The following is a 22,257-nucleotide window of genomic DNA, read 5'->3' as shown; positions in this document are numbered from 1 at the left end:
AACACCTATGTTATAAACTTATCTTTCCCCCAATTTTCTTTTATATATATATATATATATATATATATATATATATATATTTTCATATATATTAGTATATGTGACATATGCCAATGAGGTCTTGGCTTAGTGCTCAAGACTGAGCTCTGAGACCACGAGGTCTCAGGTTTGATTCCCACTGGCTGCGGGTAGATTTTTTAATTTATATTTAGGTAGATTTAGGTACTTTCTTAGCTCGAGACAAGCACGTCTCGAGTCCATGCTCAAATTCCGTATGATATATTGAATATAGTATTTTGCATTTATGGCAGGCGACTTTGATTTTTGGTGGACACCTCAGAACTTTGAACATACACATGTATACCTTTTATTTTTCGGCCGAATATATTCTATATAATAGTGCTATAAATAACAATGTCTCATTTCATTATTTTCTAGCCAACCCTTCTTTTCTACTCAAGGAGAAAAACTTTACACATCTCTCAAAGGCATCATATCGAAAGAGATAACATGACTAATTCTTGTGGAGTTGTGAGGAATAGTTTCTTTCAGCTGCTCCATTCTCATGATTATAATTCAAGCTTCCTATCTTCTTCATCGTCCACACTTCCTACCACAAGGCAAAAGGTACTAAATTTTCCATATTTTCCCTCCATTATAATTTTAGAGCGACGATACATTTTTTTTTAAACATGATATTTGGATTGTTTAATTTTTTTAGTGCTATATATTAAAGATAATTAGGCTTGATTATTATGGTTTGGTTTTCATAAGTTTCAAGGTGATGCAACTATTAGGAGATGACAGAACAATTATCCCATGATGATCCGGTAGAGTGAACAAAACACGACAAATATATTTAACCATAAATCATACTATTTAACGTACGTATATGTGTTTCACTTTGATCATATGCCGTAGGAGATGACATATTGACATAACAATTATCCCATGATCGGGTAGAGTGAATGAAACATGCCGTATATATATTTAACCATAAAATCATACTACTTAACGTATATGTGTTACACCTTTATCATCTGCCGTAGAGTTAGGTAAAACAATCGAAGTCATCTTGTTTATGCACCAAAACTCCGATAATCGCCGGCCCAGATATCATCGGCGAAGGTCACGTTCGATTTTCATTCATTTTTTTTCATAATAGGGTTTTTCGATTTTATTTTCAGTTTTCGGGCATTAAAGCTATCAAAGAGGACAAGAATGGGAGTGGAAGGATAACAAGAAACCTCAATTTCACGGGAGAAATGCCTTCAACTCCAATATTGGATACCGTGAACTATCCCGCTCACATGAAAAACCTTTCAGTTGAGGTAAACTTCAATATATTTAGACTTCATGAATATTGTATATATTTTAGATATAAATCTTTTCTGGGACATATTCTAAAATTTCGATAAATGAGTTTATTTTCTTTATTTCTTGCATAACATGCATTACGCTAGCTAACAAATTATTAAATTTCTAACAAACTAAATATTGCAATACTTAGTCAAATCAACTTTGAGTGCATGAAATTTGATGGACTGAATATTCAATAATATAACAAAAGGTCGGGGGGGGGGGGGGGGGGGGGAAATCAACTTTGAGTGCATGAAATTTGATGGACTGAATATTCTTAACTAACCATGTATAATATACAAAAGGTCGTCAATAGTCAAACTTTGACTTGTATATAATATGCATGTATTTATTTAGAGTAACGGTCAAACATATACTCTCAAAACAATTACTTTAGTGTTTGGAATCATGGGATTGCATTGGATTTTGGATTTGGTGGGATTTGAAATTGAAAATACCGTTTTAATGTTTGGTAAAACGGGATTGGTATTTAATGAGATTTCATGTGATTTCATTTAACTAACTAAAATACTTATAAAATTAGTCGGATTTTATGGGATTTCACGGGATTTGAGTTTATAAAAATAATAAAAATATTTTAATAATAAATATATATACGTTGGTTATAAATTTTAAGTTTATTTCAAAAAAAAAATGTACAAAATATCATTTATATAAAATTTATACCATAAAATTCCAAATTATATTTTAACTTTTTTTCAAACACTAAAATGGAATTCCAATTCCAAATCCAATTTCAATTCCAATTTCAAATCCTATTTTTTTAAGTAATTTCCAAATAGGATTTTATGGTATAAATTTTATATAAATGATATTTTGTACATTTTTTTTTGTTGTGTCAAATTAATCTTCTCTTATTATCATGACTCCTTTTTTTGTTTTGAGAGTACAATTACAACAAAATTTCCCTCCTTACAATAGGAACTAGAAAAGCTGGCTGATGAACTAAGGGAAGAGGTAGTATACAATGTGTCGAAAACAGGGGGCCATCTGAGTTCAAACTTGGGTGTGGCTGAGCTTACCGTCGCACTCCATCACGTTTTCGACGCTCCAAACGACAAAATTATATGGGACGTCGGCCACCAGGTATGCCCCGTTGCTCTTGGTCCGATTTCATCATACAAAGTCGCGGTCTAATGATCGGTTTTTTACGCATGATTGGTAGACATATCCGCACAAAATATTAACCGGGAGGAGATCGAAAATGCATACCATGAGACAAACTTCCGGGCTAGCAGGTTTCCCGAAAAGGGAAGAAAGTGCGTATGATGCATTTGGTGTAGGTCACAGCTCAACTAGCATCTCAGCTGGCCTAGGTAACCATTTACATGCACTAATATAATTGTTGGGATACATTTATAATTCATTATGAGAAAGTAATATTATATTTTGTGGTTCTCAGGAATGGCAGTAGCAAGGGATCTACTTGGGAAAAAAAACCATGTAATATCTGTGATTGGTGATGGAGCCATGACTGGAGGACAAGCATATGAAGCATTGAACAATGCCGGATTTCTTGATTCCAATCTCATCATCATCTTGAACGACAATAAACAAGTTTCCCTGCCGACTGCGACCGTGGATGGCCCTGCTCCCCCTGTTGGGGCGTTGAGCAAGGCCTTAACAAAACTTCAAGCCAGCCGGAAGTTTCGCCAATTTCGCGAAGCAGCAAAAGTATGCAACTATTAATTGCATGCCTCTCCCTAACTAAGTTGTTTTGTTTGCAAAGTCTAAAAATAAGTGATCATGGGAAAATTCGACTTTTTTTTGACAGGGCGTGACGAAACAAATAGGAGGCCAGGCTCATGATGTAGCATCTAAGATGGATACTTTGGTTAGAGGGATGTCAGGGAGGACTGGATTTAGTCTTTTTGAGGATCTTGGCATATATTACATCGGTCCGGTGGACGGCCACAACGTGGAAGACCTCGTCCATATTTTGAAGAAGGTGAAAGAGATGCCAGCACCAGGGCCTGTAATGATTCACATTGTCACAGAAAAAGGCAAAGGATACCCTCCTGCTGAAGTTGCTTCTGATAAAATGCATGGTACGTGTACACAAGAACATAGTATTAATTAATCTGGTTTTCGAAACAAATTTGCTTGTGTGTAAAAGTTTTGTTTTTGTTTTGATCAGGTGTAGTGAAGTTTGATCCCAGAACAGGGAAACAGATGAAGGGTAAAGTGAACACCCTTTCATATACTCAATACTTTGCCGAGTCTTTAATAGCCGAAGCAGAGCGAGATGACAAGATTGTAGCAATTCATGCTGCTATGGGAGGGGGCACCGGGCTTAACATATTCCAGAAACGTTTCCCTGACCGATGTTTCGATGTGGGGATAGCCGAACAGCACGCTGTCACCTTCGCGGCTGGTCTAGCTACTGAAGGGATCAAGCCATTTTGCTCGATTTACTCGTCTTTTTTGCAGAGAGGCTATGATCAGGTGAAAAGAACTAAAACTAGAGCATCCCCTCTACGATAGTTTAGTATCAAGAACTCGGCCTATTTACCCGTGGGTGATGATATGATGCAGGTGATACATGATGTCGACCTTCAGAAGCTCCCGGTGAGATTCATCATGGACAGGGCCGGACTCGTTGGAGCAGATGGCCCGACTCATTGTGGTGCATTTGATACTACTTACATGGCCTGTTTACCGAACATGGTCGTCATGGCTCCATCAGACGAGGCCGAGCTGATGCACATGATAGCCACAGCTGCGATGATAGATGACCGGCCTAGTTGCATCAGGTACCCCAGAGGAAATGGCGTTGGCGCGGTTCTTCCTCTGAATAACAAAGGAACTCCTTTGGAGGTATAGATTCTCAGCAAGCTCTATAATTTGTTCCAAAAACTACATTAATTCTTCGAGTTTAAGTGACCAAATTAAATAGTGCTGATTCGTTTTTGCTACTTAAATTTGGCAAAACAGATTGGCAAAGGAAGGGTACTAAGGGAGGGAAGTAGAGTGGCACTTTTGGGTTTTGGAACAATGGTACAAAGTTGTTTAGAGGCAGCAAGCCTTCTTGAAAATCATGGTGTGGCGGCCACTGTCGCGGATGCGCGGTTTTGCAAGCCTCTCGATGGAGATCTGATTCGGAAGTTGGCTCGGGATCATGATGTCCTTATTAGCGTTGAAGAAGGATCGATTGGAGGATTCGGTTCGCATGTTGGCCACTTCTTGAGTTTGAATGGATTGCTTGATGGAAAACTCAAGGTAAAATTTTTACAATAATAACATTCTTGTTCCATGCAAGTTCAACTAGATTAACAATTCAATTTCCGGGCTCAACTTATAGCACATCGTTTAGACAAACAATGGAAGTTGAATGAACTTGTACATCTTACATACGCTCCATCGAGTCTAGTAAAAACCGATGAATTAAGTTGGTGGCATCCTGAATGCATGCATAATTGTAAATCTATTTCACAAAATTGACCCGTAAAATCGTCATGATCGTCAAAACCTTTGTGTAATTGTATGTTTTTTGTGATTGTGATGCAGTGGAGGGCAATGGTTCTACCAGACAGATACATAGATCATGGAGCTCAGGATGACCAAATTGAAGAGGCGGGCCTCAGCCCGAACCATATCAAATCCACTGTTTTGTCACTCGTTGGGGAAAGGGCAGCAAGAGTCATTTGAGAAATATTAATGAGATCCTATGCATCCGGGCCGGGCCACAAGATTTTGTTTTACCAGCTACTTTATAGATAATAATATGGAAATAAGTAGCTTGTTAAATCATATTGCATGAGGTAAAATCTTGTTTAATGTGGTCTTGTGTGGGTGGGTATTAGTTAATTTTTTATTTTTTGATATTGAATAAATCTGTGTGTAAAAAAATGTAGAGATTATAAAGTTAAGAACTTTAGAAATGTTTTTTTTTTTAATTTCATTTTTCATGGATAATTATCACAATTTTTGTTATTTTAAAATTGAAGATGGTATGGTCCTTACTCCATACCAGAGAGCCATGCCCGGCCCCCACATTTCCATGGAACGGACTCATTGAGATTGAGGAATCCGGTGTTAGAATTAATTAAATAACACCCTTATTATTAATTAAATTCAAATTTTAGAAATTGCTCGATCGATTGATTATTCCTATATATGGATAATATCCATACTACTCGAGAGATTTAAATCAAACTTAACATATATATATGATTGTTTATATGTTCTATTCCTTAGAGATCGCAAATTCAACCTCATGCAAATAATTGTTCATGTTGAAATTTGTATCGTTTTCAATTATTCAACTTTAAAACTAACCAGAAAATAACAAATCCAAATCTTTTATTCGATTTTTGATATTTCGTCTTAAATGTATAGGCTAATATATATTTTCACATATTGTATAGGTTAAATTAAAATTTATTGGAAAAATAACTTTTACGAATAGATTATTAATTTATTATTAGTGTTTAAATATAATGAAAAATAGACGTTGGAAGTAGTTAATAATTTTTATATAATTTAATCTTTACGAGTTCATTTATGTATTTTTGCAATGTTGACCCAGATATCAAATTTGATACTATAAATCATAAACAAAAATTAAAATTTTCCATCACTTTAAAGATAAAAAGTGACTAGCTACAATGAAGAAAATTTTTCAGACTTAAGCGAAAACAAATGAATTGATCATATTTTTACTAGATAATTTTCCAGAATTAATTCGTATCCATATCCCGTTTACAATATATAAATGATTCTCTCTATCATATGACATAGAGCTAGAGAGATTAGTACTAATCCTCGACGATGTTACCAAAACAAATATCTTGTAGGGATGATAAAATTTGTAACTAAGAAAAACTATCACATTTTTCTTATGGATTTTATACAAGAATATAATATAACTGCCACACATAATAACCTATATAATTAAAATGTTATCATAAATCAAATGACAAGAGTGTCATAACCTATTTTATATAATAAAATACAATTATATATGTTTTTTTCTAGGTTGACTCAAATATATATTAAATTTTTACATGTAATTGCAATTTTCTTAGTTTTATTTATACGCTTATATTGCCTACGTCTTAGAAAACGTATAACCATTTTTTTGAATAAATCAAATAAGGTTAAAAATAGAAATTTTATATATATAAATTTTATTTTTCAACTATTTTTTTTAAGAGCAAATTGGTGATAAATCACCAAACCCAAACTTGACTTTGCCCTAACTCCCTACCCATAAGATTCTTTGCAATAGCTCCCTAGGACCCCAAAATTTGAATATTTAATTGTTTAATTCTTGTACTGGATTTATGCTTTTTTATGCTAAAAATCTAAAGACTTTATGCTAAAATATGAAGATTTTGTGCTTATTCATGGTACAAAGAATTATCCGTAAAAATGGTATCAAAGTCTTAGGTTAATTATTCAGACATAATATTATTCGTTAATTCATGTTTTTCTTTGTTGAGGAAAAGATTTTTTTTTAAGATGACTTCAAACGAAAGTTTGAATCAAGAGGATTTTATTTATATGAAATCCTATAAACAAGTTAATTTATTCACAATAAATTACTTACAACGGGTTATGATTAATGCTCTTAATTTTGAAGAGATAAAGAAAAAATGATTTCTAACTCTCAATTTTTAGAGATTACCCCAGATTCCTCTAAACTCTCCGGAGATCTTAGAGAAATTCAAAAGACGATACAATATTACAGCAATCAGCTGTATGAAATACCTCGGAAAATTGAAGAAATCCTTAAAAAACAAGAAGAAATTCTTGGAAACCTAAAGGATCTTCAAAATAAAATCATAAATCTAGAACACACTTCGGGTTCTAGAAAAGGAAATACAGGAGGAAGGTTACCACTCTCATTTGGTACCGAACCTTTGTTACATCAGAAAGGTAAAACCAAAATGGTCCAAAAACCTTTAACCAATGATGAAATTATGATTAATCTTATAAAAGCAGTATCAGAGAAAAACACTATCTGATGACTACTTTAGAAAGATTAAATCTCGAGGATCTACAAGATCTTGCAGATTCTTTTGCGAATCTCAAAGTAATAGATCTAAAAATGAATTCTCCTGAGGGTGAACAACCCATAGGGAATCCCCCAAGATATGTGGTTAAAACAGAAGAACCACATAGTGAGTTTCAGGTTGGAGAAAATTCACATCCAGCAGGAACCAGATCAAGGAGTAAAATCCCTCCCCATCAAACTCCTTACGGAAAAACTGTTTTAGATCTAATACATCCTTACGGGGTTATGTTAAACCTTGATGTTTTGGACTTCAAAAATAGAGAAGATCTTATAGATGATTGAACGTCAACTATGATAATAGCAGCAGGGACATTAGATCTCAATAAATAAGGATTTATTAAACTTCTAGAAATGAGTTTAATGGGATCTGTTAAGATCGCATGGGAGATGACTATGCCAGAAACTAAGGAATCAATCTTAGCAGGAGAATCCCTCAGTGATATTGGAGAAAGAATGGCCACCCTATTTAAAGCACAATTCATAGGGGTGGACTATTTCAATAATCAAGATACAGAAAAAAAAAAAAGATATACTCAAGCTCTTTATAGCCTCGAGTTACATGATATATGCTTAGTTGATGAATACATTATGTTATTCACTAAATATAGATAGAATTCGGGAGTCGAGGAAAATATAGCTATTCGGCTATTTTTTGCAAAAATTCCAAGTCCCTGGAGAGAAATGCTGATTAAAGAATATGTTCTAGGCAATCTTGATACATTGGCAAGACGTGCCTCCTTTTTGAAAGGAAAATTAGCAGAATGGTGTCATATGGCAGCATTACAGAAGAACTACAAGAAAATAAGGGGTATAGATAAGCGTACACCTTTGTGTTGTAGAGAAAATGATCTTCCAACGATCATTGGAAACAGATCACAGGGATTTAAAAGGAAGAAATTCATAAATAATCCCTATAATAAAAGAATGAAAAGTTCTTGGAAACCAAGAATATTTTGGTCCAAACAAAAGGCCAGATCCTATAGATCAGGTAGAAGAAGTGGACCTACAAGAACATCCCCAGCAATAGGCTCATCACAAAGCAGGGGAAGAACACCATCAAGAAGAACTTTCAGAAGAACTCATACAAGAGCAAGTGAAAGTTTCAAGGATTGCAACTGTTGGACATGTGGAGCAAGAGGACATATATCTACAAATTGTCCAGAAAACGAGAAAAAATGAGTTAAACTCTTTGAAGCAACACCAGATATGGATGATGCGGTTTTCTTTCAAGATCTAATCCAAGTATATCAATTTGAGGATATCCCCTCAGATGCAAGCATATACGAAAAAGAGATATTGTTTAGTCGAGAAGTTTCTGAGAATGAATCAGAATCAGAGTAAAGAGAAAGTGTTTCGCCATGAAACACGTGAAAGTTTGGCTGGGATTTTTAGCCAAACCACGATATCTCATAATATGGTCCAAAGGATTATGAGAGAAAATCCAACATTACAGAAGTACCAAGGATTTTCGGCAGGACAAGTTGAATTAGTCTTTGGAAACCTATGGCTAAGACAAAGAAGACACAATTTGATTTATAAGGTATCCAAAAGGGAAATGACAATCCCTATGGAATTAACCAGTAATCAAATTGAAATGCAGTTAATTCCCTTTGAAGAAATTCGAGAAGAATTACAGAAATTAAAAGCAGAAGTAGCAAAGACAATGTCTTGGATTTATATTGGAGCAATCCAGATTATGATTAAGGCTACTTTTAAAGAGGGAATAGATTCATCCATAGATATCGTAGTATACGATAAAAGAATGGGAAATATATAAGATGCGGTTCTAGGAACTATCTCGGGAAATTTATGTGCAGGAAAAATTGTGGGAGTTATTTATCCAAGAATAGCCTACAATTTAGCTGATAGAGATTTTAGTCGAGCCTTGACTTTGCATCAAAACTTCAAGGAAAAAAGACTAATGAAGGAAGGTAATAGACCATATTCTATTACGTATCAAATTTCTTATGCTCTTTCTAATACTCACCATTCTGAATTATTTATTAGAAATGAGTTCATTGAAATTTCAGAGATCTTTGGGAAAGTTTCTCAAGAAATATACCCGGAAAGAATCGAGTTTCCTTTAATTCAGGAAATAAACATTCAAATTCAAGACAGACCGGTTCTATACAGAGACCTTAAAATAGAATCCCGGAGGTTATCTTTCCAAGGAGACAGAATGACAAGCAGGAGATGGGAAAAATCTCCTATTCAAAAAATTCCACAGAAGAAAAAGAATTTTCTATAATAGGAAAACTTAGATCTCCAGAAGGATGGAAAGAAGTAAAAATAGTATTCGAAATTACAAGTTATCGGAACTTGTTCCCTTGTAACTTGATTTACTATTTAGAACAATAGGAAAAAGAAACTTACCAAGGAGTGATAAATATTGGAGAATTGGAAGTTCAAATATGGGGAATTCCAGGAAAAGAAATAGATCAACTCATTCTTGGTCTAGAATTCCTGGAGGACCATAAACCATGAAAACGCCTTGAAAAAGGAATAGAGTTCATGGCAAAAGAAAAGACTTGGAGGATTCAATAAGAATTCCACTAAATGGAAAACTAAGAGAATTGGATAAGGGACAATCCCTTAATCAGATTCGAGAACTCTGTTCATAGACAGAGGAAAAAGCAACAGTTGAAATTAGTAAGTCATGAACATGATTTACTAGAACACATTGAAGAAGTAGAAATGAGTAGCCATACTCTAGCTTCTGAGGCCTTAGGGAAACTAAAGGTAAATAGTCTTAATCGGATTACTGAGTTACAACACAGTCTGTTAAAAATGGCGGGGCCATTTAGTAATCCCTTTAAAAAATGACAACAAGTCGTTTCTCCATATACATTCCGATAGGGATGTTATATGAACAATATAAGGTTGAGTATTTTGCAGCTTATATTGACTCGGGAGCAGAAATTTGTACAGCAAAAAGAGGAGTCTTCCCTGAAGAATGTGAAGAGGAATTTCCAAAAATTGCTGGACGAGATTTCTCTCGAAGATTTTAATTCTTTGCAAATGAATAAAACAAGCAGAAATCCTTATGGGAGATGCAGGTCAAACACCTTGGTACAAGGTAAAAACACCACCAATCTATTTCCATGATACAGAAGCTGATATCCTGTTAGGAAATAACTTCTTACAAATGTTTAAGAAGTACACACAAGACAATGAGTCAAGAAGACTTATGTTCACTACAATTTGTGATCATAAAATTATCGTTCAAAGACTCAAGGTTGCTTTTTATCGACAATTGCTAATAACATTTTGCAGCCAGCGTGGTGATAAAGGACAACTTTTTCACCCAAAAATGAAAGATCCAAGAAGGTTTGGAGAAACCATGTTGATAATAACAACAGAACAAGAACTCCAAACAGAGGATATGGAGCTTCTCAAGGTAACTCTAAATCACAAAGATATAAAGTTAGAAAATAAAGTATCCCTTGAAGATGTCAAAAAGAGGCTCAAAGAAAGTTACAACAAGCATCCTTTGGCATGGTGGGATAGAAATCAACTCAAAGCCAGTATTACTCTAAAGGAAGGCAAAGAGTATGAATTCGTCAGATACAAGCCTATTCCGATAAACATAACAGATCAAAGGGATATGAGAATGATTATCAAGGAACATTTGGACCTTGGTTTAATCAAAGAAGAAGTTTCACCATATAGCAGCCCAGGTTTTCTGGTTAGAAATCATGGTGAAATAAAAAGAGGGAAACCCAGGCTAGTTATTAACTACCAAGGTATTAATAAAATCCTGGAGTTTGATGGGTACTTCATACCAAGTAGAGAACACCTAATTAGCTGTGTACGAAATGCTAGAGTGTTCTCAAAATTTGATTGTAAGTCTGGATTTTACCAGATTCGAATGGAAGAAGGAAGTAAGAAATTCAATCTTCTCTACTTCACAAGGACACTATATTTGGGAAGTTATGCCTATGGGATTAGCTAATGCACCCCAGATATTTCAAAGAAAGATCGATAATCTTTTTAAAGATTATTTCAACTTTATGTTTGTTTATATTGATGATATTCTTATAGCATCAAAAAATATAGACGAACACGTTAAACACTTAGAGATTTTCTCTAAAATTTGTAAACAAGAAGGACTGGTTTTATCTGAAAAGAAAGCAGTCATAGCAACAAGGAAAATTGAATTCCTCAGTATTGAGATTGATAAAACTGGAATAATTCTACAACCCCATATTGTGGAAAAGGCAAAGAATTTTCCAGATAAACTCAAAGATGTAAAACAACTCCAGAGTTTTCTTGGAGTAGTTAATTTTGCAGGGATGTTCATTAACAATATAGCAATGTACAGAAAGGTGTTCAGTCTTTTGTTAAAAAAGGATGCTAGGTTTATATGGACCGATGACCATACTAAAGGGGTAAACCAATTAAAAGAGATATGTAAAAATCTCTCAAAAATGGCTATACCCGTAGATGAAGATGATCTGGTATTATTTACGGATGCCAGTGACGATTGGTGGGCAGCAGTCCTTACCAAGATCACTTCAGATGGGGAAATACCATGCAGATACTGTAGCGGTCTTTTTTCAGAATATGAGGCCATTAGATGACATATCAACGAGAAGGAATTTTATGCAGTTAAAAGGGCTTTTGAAAAATGGCCATTATTTTTACTTGCTAAAAAATTCACTCTGAAGGTTGATAATACCCAGGTAAAAGCTTTCCTAAAAAATAAGATTGAATCTAAACCTGAGAAAGCTAGGTTATTAAGATGGCAAGCATTATGTCAAAATTATATATTTGATATTGTTATTATTAAATCTCATGAAAATATTCTTGCAGATTTCTTAACAAGAGATGGAAGGCAGTGACGTTGATTCCATCATGAAAATGCAGAGGCATCTCAGGGAACACCTTGGGTTGCTTCAAAACGAGTTCAACCAGTTAGCCATTAATGCTGAAATGGCCGGCAGGTTACAACAAGCTGATTGGATCAAAGTATCTAATCGAATTACAGGATGTATGCAAGCTCAAACACAACTATGAGCTGCTATTCAAGGGCCAATTGTGAAGGCTATAGAGAAACCATTGGTTTCTCATAAACAAGATATGCTAAAACCATTGATTTTACAAGAACAAGAAATACAACCACCGGTTGTGAAACAAGATGTTGAGGAATCCAAAACTCAAAAAACAAGTGCTAATCTATCATCAGCCTTTGATGATCTGGATGAAGCAACAATTGATGAGGATAGCTCATCAAGTCAACCCTCCGCCTCTGGGGTAAAAGAGGAAGAGATCAATCTTAGGCCCAATACTGACAAGGGCAAATCTAAGATTGATACTAATCCATCTATTATTTCTCCATTTCAGGTTTATCAACAAAGGTGGGAGAAATTGAATACAAAGAGTGAAATCAACCCCAACACTTGCAGGGTTGATGTTGCAGGAATATATCCAAGGGTTTGGCTAAAAAACAATGTCAATCCTAAAGATGTAAAACTCTGGTATGAATTTGGGGCTTTGGCCTCAGTTTATACAACGTCACCAAGCTTCCCGGAGATATCACAGTTACCAAAATGGATCCAGGAAGCAGTCCAAGAAACATGGGCAAATAATGATCATTTTTCCAAAGGAGATGTGCTTGAGTTATACTTTTTTAGTACAGCTCCAGAACCAACAGTGAAAGGATCACACGAACCCTTTCATTTCATCAAGCTGAGGAGACCTGATATAAACAGTCATAAATTTATCAAGGATCCTAAAACTAAAAAAATACCCTTGGTGTCCACTTTCAGGGAAAATGAGATCTCAACCAGAAGGGCATGGGGTATTTGGGTCTGTCTTACTGAGATGGACAAAGTCAAGTTTCCATTCAAATTTTATCAGAATTCTGTGAATGGATCGTTTCTGTTGAACACAATGATATGAAAAACTATAGCATTTGCGGAAGAACTCTTTGAAAAGAAGAGAAACCTTTTGTGGAACAGCAAGCTGCCGGGGAGTAAAGAAACTCGTCGAAAATTTTGTAGCATGGCTCATATTGGACAATGGTCAGAGAATATCTGTCCAGAATGCCCAAATCAGAAGGAGCCAGAATTTGGAAAAACCTTTAGACCCCGAACGGATCGAAAGGATTTTTTCGAGACAAGCAAAGGTGGACAAGGACCACCGAAGATGCGTTTTCACAGGGGCCTACTTCAAAAGCAAAAGATGCCCCGACAACAATAAAGCAGGCATGTGAGAAGAATAAAGCCAAAAGAAAGTGGCAGATATGTGATTCCTCCACTAGTAAAAGATGTCATCAATAATGGCATAAAAAAATCCAGACAGCTGCCTCCTCCACTAGTAAAAGATGCCATCAATAATGGCATAAAAAAATACAAGACAGCTGTGAGATTCCCTGAAGTTTCTCGGTGAAACGAGTGGAACTACAGCTATAAATACAGGCATTTGAAGAAGATGAAGATATCGATCATTCCCTTCAGTTTTCTTACAAATAAATTGTTGTAATATTTCTCTTTCTATTGTATTAAGTTTTCTTTTATGTATTTCAAGAACAAGGCTACTATGAGTAGCTAAACAAGTTGTCTTCTCCTTTTCAAAGGAGTTGATTTATGTAATAATATTATGTCTGAATAAATTTCCTAAATCTCTCATTCTTCATGCTCATATTTTATAATTAAATTTATATATCATACGCCTTAAGGTAGAAAACGAATTAAGGCTGTGCTGGGTGTCGTTGAAGGAGCTTGTGCAGAAACCATCTGTTGCGACTGCGTGGTTGGGGTGTGAGGAGCACTTCGTAAAACTCGGCAGGTATGACCCGACGACATTATGGTCAAAGAGGTATTTAAATTCAATTTATATTACGGAAGCATGTTGGACCCTTAATCCGGAGTATATCGGCTGGAAACTTTGCGTAACTGATAGTCTTGCATGGCCGGGACTGGTTCGATAGGTATAACAAAGTCACGTACAAAGGATAAGTTTTATTTAATTTTTAATTCAAAAATGTGGACCACTAGGGAATGAAAATAAAGAAAATGGTGGGTAGAGAGTTAAGTTAAAGAGAAGTTTGGTAGTGGGGAGTTTAAAATAATTTGCCTTTTTTTTTAATATGTATGAAAAACAAACAAACATATATATTTGAGACGAGTGTAGTAGAATACATATATTATATGTCGGAAATAGAACAATAAAGATGAAATTTCAAAGATTATCTTCAACAATTCCCAAGCGATTGGGCATTGAATCAAGAAAATGGTACTGGATCTTTATAAAGCAAATTAAATAGGTATAGATGCATAGAAAAATTAAAAAATAAAAATCGGAAATTATAATAATAAATATAAAAATTAGATTATACATTTAGGACATATAAAAAAAATTCAGTCTTTATATTTTATAGATATTTGAGGAGAATAGAATATTTTTATTATAAGTTTTTTTTTTTATAAAAAAATTTGTTTTGAAATATGTGCACGCACAAAGTTGTATTTTTGGGAAAAGAACAGAAGGTGATCGAGTCCGCACAGCAATTAGTGCAAAGATGGGTCATACATTTTAGAAACGCCACCCAAACACTGTTTCCCATTATCTGCTTGCTTCGGAAATGCATTATCTTGTCCTTTTTCATTTTATGACGTATTGAATCACGTCATGCAAACAGGGGCCAACTTGTAAACTTTTTTTTTTTAAAAAAAAAAATCAAATGCTCCAGATATTTGTGTTTAATCCCCACTGAGGTACCATTACTTGCAAAATAAAACGATTTCTACTATATTTCAGTGCAGTACTTTTTTCATTTAAGGGTAATATTTACCGATATATGTATATATAATTCATATTTTTTTTAGTGGATTTCACATATAAATATTTACATCTAACTTCATATATATATATATATATATATCTTTCGAGTATTTATAATTTATCTAAGAGTAACATGCAAATATTTTTAATTTCTTTTATTGATTATAACTCTGATCACCCAAATAAATTTTAAACGCAAATCTCATGCTTAAATTATGTGAGGTGATGTTAACCACTTACCCGGAATTAAATGTGCGTGGTCCAATCATAAGGTGCCGGGTTGTGATCAATTATTTTAAAATTACTGTTGTTATTTTGTAATAATAATAATAATAATAATAATAATACAATCTTTTTGGATGTGCCAACATGGTTTTGCTAACCTCTGCACGTGGCAACTTGTTAGAAATTAAGAAAGTAAGATTAGGGGTGGAATCGGGTCGGGACCCGTCCCGTAACCCCCTTACCCGATTCTCGTTTCGATAGGAATTGAGATATTTTTTTTCTCCCGATCCCGCACCCGAAAAGTGTCGGGACCCGAAAGTTCGGGATCCCGTCGGATTGGGAGAGAGTAATCCAAAATAATATTTTTTAAAAAAAAAATTCTATGAAAATATTTTTTTGAAAAAAATTTATGAAAAAAATCAAACAATTTTTTAATACATTACAAATAAATTAAAATTTCTTTATATATAACCATTAAAAAACTAAAACATTTTTTTAATACATTACAAATAAACTAAAACAACTACTTGATTAATAAAAAAAACATATAATTATTGCCCACAGGGGTATAGGCGAGTTGGTAAGACCTGAGGTGACGTGGAAAGAAATTCCTCAGCGTTGCGGGTTCGATCCTCGTGTGGAGCATATTCCCTGCTGAAATATTATGGGAGATATGCTCTGGGGATTGGGCCATGTGCTCCCTCTTTCAGGTCTCTGCCGCTCGTGCACATCCCTCGATTTACCCTCCGCATGAGCCAATGGGCCTCTGATTCATGTGGAATAAAGTCCCCTTCGGGGTCAACCATTTTTTCAAAAAAACATATAATTATTCATAATAATAAAAAAAATAAAATAAAAATTTATAACTCAATGTTAATATTAAAAAAGATAAATATAAAAAAAATTATATGGTATATAATTATAAAACATTAATATTAAAACATAAATTTTTTTTAAAAATTATTTTTTTAATTAAAAAATATTATTAAAAAAATATTATTTTTATATTCGGGTCGGGTCGGGAATCCCGTCGGGAAGGGTTGCCTATTCCGATCCCGATCCCGAAATTGATCGGGTCGGGAAAAATCCCGAGCACTCGGGTCTGGAAAAGTTCGGGTCGGAAAAAATTCGGGACAGGAACGGGTTAGGAATCGGGACGGGTCAGGATTTATGTAAAATTTGTCAACCCTAAATAAGATTATAAAATTTGGGAAAAAAAGGTACCTACTTTTTATCGCTGATTGTCGAGGAAAAATCAACGTCTTTTGGGTTTTTGATTATATAATAATATAAGTTTCCAGCAAATACTTTATATTTTCTTATTCTCCAGATTTTGTATTAATAGAATGATAAAATTACATAAATTTTAAGAAATACAACATTAAAAAAATTGCTTTAGAAAATGTTAATGTTTTAAGTACTTAATTTAATATAATGATAAAAGTTGATAGTCTAAGAAATTACAAATTTATTAAAATAATATAATAAAATTATTGAAAACTAAACTCAACGTAAATTATAATTAACAATTACAATAAATATGTTACAATTAATCATTACAAAATCAAAGAAAAACAAATAAAATAATAAAAACAAAAAGAGAAAAAGAAAAAGAAAATAGGCAACGATATTGTTAGATAATGTGGTGCAACTCTAGCACAGAAGATAGCGCTACGTGTTGGACGCTACGGAGAAACCCTAACCATTCATATATACATTGATGGCAAACACTTGTATGAGACTGTTTTACGGGTTATGTTCGTGCAACGGATTCGGGTCGGATTAACCCATTTTTTTAACCCGTGGATTCAATTCTCAGTCTTGACTCTATTTTCTCCCAATTTTGCGTATTGGCCTTCTTGTTTTTGAGATTCCGCATTCGCCTACTTTCAATCGACAAGATCGCTGCTATTTTTCCAGCTTCTCAATCGCTTTCATCCATCTGAAATCTTTGGCTACATTGAAGAACGAAGATCGCGAAGATTGCTACTATATTGAGGTCTAAATTTTCTGTTTTAAAAAAAATCTGAAATCGGCAAGATCCCTGAGAAATTTAATTTATTATCGAGTCTTTGTTGATCTCTTTAGCCATTGTATTTCTTTGTTTGGATTTCAGCCATACAAAGGATCATATCAGTTACTTTGTCGCAGGCAAAGAGGGAGATGATCATGTTGTCTTTAACGGAGACACATTGGTGAGCCAGAAAGTTTCATCTTGGGACTTGTTGCTATAAATTTGACACTTTTTTGCGAATTATTTACCCATGGGAAACTTGAAATTAGATTTTGTGGTATTAGCAGCAAGGCATGATTATTTGGTCTTGAACCGATATGATGAACAAGTTAAGCTAAAACTTCATGGAACACTGGAGCTTTTGCTTTTGTTACCTTGTTATCCCATTGGCTTGAGCAAACTTGTTCACTTTATGTGTTGGGCTTTCTGATAAATCAAATACAATTCTCATTCCTTATCCTTGTTGGGTTTTGTAACTGTGTATCTGGCCTAAATATGCAGCTTTGTTGCTTGAGCTCCGGGCTATTTTTTTGTTGTGGCAAAGTGAGAGCTGAATTGATTGATTGCTTCATGCTGCAATTGTATATTTGGAAGTGTCATTTTATTTAAACATAGCCTTCCTTTTTGGGGATTTTTTTTTTTTTTTTGGACTTATTGCTGGAGAAGGGTTCTAATGGCATTGGCATCAAGGTTCGTGATGTCTTGAGAAGCCAGAATCTTGGAAAGTTTGTCACTTAAATAATCCACCTCTCTCTCCAGTTTCTTGATGTAATTGCATGTTTTCTTGAGAACTTTTGAGGCTGGCATCTATTATTTCTTACAAGAATATATAATTATACCAAAAAACGATGCATTGAAACTAAAACAAATTAATTAAAGGAAACAAAAAAATTAAGAAGAAATAGTGAGTACCCTTGATTTGCGTCTTGAGCTCGAATCCGCTGGCAACAATGCTTGTAATTTCGAGATCGTAATTAGCCGCCTCATTTTTCGTAAATCTCGAAACTTTGGCCCTTCTGTTTGGCATAATATATCTTGTATGATTATTACATAAACTAACAACTTCGGGGGTTTTTGGTTATTGCTATGTAGGCATGTTGGCTATGCTTCATGTTATAGATATGGTCTTGCTTTATTCCGAAGCAAATTTAAGGAGGATATTGTACTTTTCTTGTTAATTGTCCGTTCAGTAGATTTAGTTCACCAAATCAACTAAGCATTTGTTCGCAGTGCTATGTTGTTTTTGTATATACTATGTAGTCATGATGTGTATGTATTTTGGATTTTACGTGCTGCTATGATGCATATAAAATGTTTTAGCATCTAATTGCAGATCACACGACTATTTTAGCTGCTATTATTAGCTATTCAATCGGTTTGTTTATAGGCTGCTTGAAGTGGAAAACGTTTCTCTTCTGAGAATTTAAGCTCAAAAGATCGAATCAAGGTTGCATGATTTAAATATGTTAGTGCGTTTTTTATGATGTGTGTGTAGATCAAACTCTAATAACTTATACGCGAAGCTTATAGGAACCATCCTTTATTCATTAAAGCAGATGAGCAGGTTTATAATTGAGTTGTGGGAGGCATGTATTGATGGCTTATTTTAAGAACACTGAATTGCTACCTGAGATAAGAGGCATTGCTGGTGTGGTCAGTAAGTCTCTGGATCACAGTGAGCAAAAGTCACGGGCTTATCGTCGAGGGAGGAGGTTTGGTCGGATTTTTGGACAAGGATTCTTGTTTTGGTTGTTGTCCCTTGTGCTCTTTTTCATGTATTTGGCTTATCTTGGTTTAAAGATACATTTTCACGGTGAGTGAATGCCTTTAAACTTCACTGATCTCACCAGTTAAAACTTTCTTTTGGATTTGATAATTTTGATGTTTTGTAAAACTGCCATACATGCCCATATGCGAGACCTTTCTTATAGTTAGAGGCATGCTGCTCTGGCTACCTGCTGACGATTATGTGAATCTTTTCTCCTCTTACGTTTAGTTTTTAATTTTTATCAAAGGTTTTTGTAGGTGGTTGAAAACCAAGATGCTTCTCATAAATCGACGTTGCACTCAAAGTATCAAATGTTAATGTGCGTAGAATCTTGAGTAAAACACAACATAATAATCATACATATTCTATCTTTGAACGAAATCTTAAAAATGAAAAAAAAAATCGAGATTTCACGTCCCTATCCGACGGGATCCCGAATATTTGGACATAAAAATATTAGTTTTTATGTTATAAGTATTACTTTTTATGTACAAAAGTATTACTTTTTTAGGACTAAATTATTAATTTTCACGTTTGTTTATTTAACATAGAAATTCTTTTTTTTTCGTCAAAAGTATTACTCTTTATGTCAAAAGTATTGGATTTTATGTTCAAAGTATTACTTCTAATATACGCTTATTTGACATACAAAAATATTATTAAGTAATATTTTTTATGTCAAAAATATTACTTTTTTGATCAATAAAATTAATTTTTATGTCAAAATTATTATTTCTAAGTTATGTTTATTTGAATTAAAAAGTATTATTTTTTGGTCAAAAGTATAAATATTTTTATGTCAAAGGTATTAATTTTTTAGTTAAACATATTAGTTTTTATGTCAAAAGTATTATTTCTATTGTATCCTTATTTGCATGTGAAGTATTACTTTTTATGTTAAACGTATTAGTTTTATGTCAAAAGTATTGTATTGTAATATATGTTTATTTGACATAAAAAGTATTATTTTTTGGTCAAAAAATATTAGTTTTATATAAAATATTAGTTTTATTTATAAAAAAAGTATTACTTTCTGGGTTTAAAGTATTGGTTTTTGTGCTAAAAGTATTACGTTTTATGTTAAAAATATTACCTTTTAATATTTGCTTATTCGAAATAAAAAATTACTATTGTTTGGGTAAAAAAATATTAGTTTTTATGCTAAAAGTATTAGTTTTTGTGTGAAAAATGTTACTTCATAATATATGCTTATTTGACCTAAAAACAATATTATTTTTTGATCAAAAGTATGAAGTATTATCATATTATTTTTTGAACAAAAGTATGAAGTATTACCATATTATTTTTTGATCAAAAGTATGAAGTATTACCTCTACTCTAACGTATTCTTATTTAACATATAAAGTATTATTTGTTTGGTCAAAAATATTATATTTTATGCTAAAAGTATTAGTTTTTATATCAAAATTATTAGTTCTAATGTATTCTTAATTATTTGACAAATAAAATATTAATTTTTTGACCAAAAGTATTACTTTTTATTCCTAAGGTATTAGTTTTTATGCTGAAAATATTAATTTTAAAGTATGCTTATTACTTATTATGTTAAAAGGATTAGGTCCATTACCATTAAATTACGATGAAGACGAGGATATATATAGATGAATAAAATCATACGAGTAGAAATGACTGTAATAACAAGTATATATTATGCTGCTAGGATGCAATGAACTATACCAAGATGGAAAAATGAAAGCCAAAACATTGGAAATTTGGAATAATGAAGGGACTTTTTTATACTTAAATATTTAAGTGTTTGAGGACATGTTGTTATATATCATAAAAAGTGCAACACAAACTCAAAAATTAGATGACATCTTTAATCGTCATAAAATAATTACAAGAAATTTGAGAATTCCTTGTTAGAACAGAGCAAATCAACTTCTTGTTCATAACAATAGAGCAAAGATGGTGAGAGCATATTCTATCATAATAACAACTAATTATTAGACCATATTATCTCTGCAGTATTGTCTCTGTCCATTGCGTTTCTCTCCATTGCCTGTTGGAAAATATAGATAAAGTAGGGTTCACAGACTGCGAACTCAAAAAAACAAAAACATATTGAATAACATCAGTCATTGGATAACCTGATTCAGTAGAACCATCTTCTTGGTACTAACGACATCCCAAAAGCCATCATTACATCCAATTCATGAATTTGCCGAGTTACAATTGCGCAAAAGAAACACATAAATCCTTCGAATATATATCATGCAGAGGAATGGTATTCTGACTTGCGGAAATCACACATATAATCTATGTTTTGGAAGTTAGATGCAGATATAAGTTGAGTTGGGGGTAAAGCATATTGCCCAAAAATTCTGTTTTCTGAACATCTTAGCCGCCAAATAGAAAACTAATACTTTTGAAGAAAAAAAAAAACTTCAAATGAATATGAAAGCAACGAAAAATTGACTTCCTAATCATTATTCAAGCAATTTAATTCAAGAAGAATAAAAGTGGAATTCTGAGAAACACTCACCAGATTAAGTTTGTTCTAATGGATAGGCTGGGCAACTTCTGCGGTGCTGAGTTAGAAAGACCACCTTCCAGCAGCACAACTCGATCATCTTACTTATCAATTTTATTTTCCATTTCGAGAAGATTTATATCTCAATGACTTCTGTCATAATAACTCAGTACCATAAGATGAGATATAATTGAAAAGAATTATCTTTTGCCCTTGCATTTCTCAGAGAATCTAAAATTTTTGACTGGAAAAAGCCACACATTTCAATTGTAAGGTATAATAATGCTTCAGGATATGGAAATATTTGTAGACTGTAATTTAGAAGAGGACAACAGAAAACCGAGAGGAACTTCAATATCGTTATCATTCGAACGATAGCATTACAAATCAATTACGCTACTACGCCAATACAAATAGCATCGAACTAAGTTAAATTCACAAATTCAAAGCAAAATGTACAAATTTCAATTCCAAATCCACTCCTCAAAGATAGCAAGGCATGTAACTGAAAACAGAGATGAATTAGAAAATTACAGGATCGAGATAGATGTTGCCATGGACATTATCGTAGA

At 33.4% G+C, this 22,257-nt stretch overlaps 1 protein-coding gene across 1 annotated transcript; it reads left to right on the top strand.

Annotated features, from left to right (window-relative positions):
- The first annotated feature begins 453 nt into the window (after window positions 1-453).
- LOC140881093 (probable 1-deoxy-D-xylulose-5-phosphate synthase 2, chloroplastic) lies at window positions 454-5,314 on the top strand. The gene is made up of 10 exons (XM_073286120.1): window positions 454-627; window positions 1,188-1,331; window positions 2,302-2,466; window positions 2,546-2,696; window positions 2,783-3,054; window positions 3,155-3,428; window positions 3,518-3,825; window positions 3,916-4,197; window positions 4,315-4,599; window positions 4,888-5,314. The coding sequence occupies exons 1-10, from the start codon at window positions 511-513 to the stop codon at window positions 5,026-5,028; spliced, it is 2,139 nt and encodes a 712-aa protein (XP_073142221.1). The 5' UTR covers window positions 454-510; the 3' UTR covers window positions 5,029-5,314.
- Window positions 5,315-22,257: the final 16,943 nt, after the last annotated feature.

This window comes from Henckelia pumila, chromosome 2, assembly GCF_033568475.1.
Source record: "Henckelia pumila isolate YLH828 chromosome 2, ASM3356847v2, whole genome shotgun sequence".
In the NCBI taxonomy this organism is placed as follows: domain Eukaryota; kingdom Viridiplantae; phylum Streptophyta; class Magnoliopsida; order Lamiales; family Gesneriaceae; genus Henckelia; species Henckelia pumila.
This window is presented reverse-complemented; position numbering and strand designations above follow the sequence as displayed.

Coding starts and splice junctions, on each gene's coding strand:
- LOC140881093 (XM_073286120.1), top strand. CDS start 511: ATGACTAATTCTTGTGGAGTTGTGAGGAATAGTTTCTTTCAGCTGCTC. Junction 2,697..2,782: donor TAGCATCTCAGCTGGCCTAG/GTAACCATTTAC, acceptor TGTGGTTCTCAG/GAATGGCAGTAGCAAGGGAT. Junction 3,429..3,517: donor TGCTTCTGATAAAATGCATG/GTACGTGTACAC, acceptor TGTTTTGATCAG/GTGTAGTGAAGTTTGATCCC.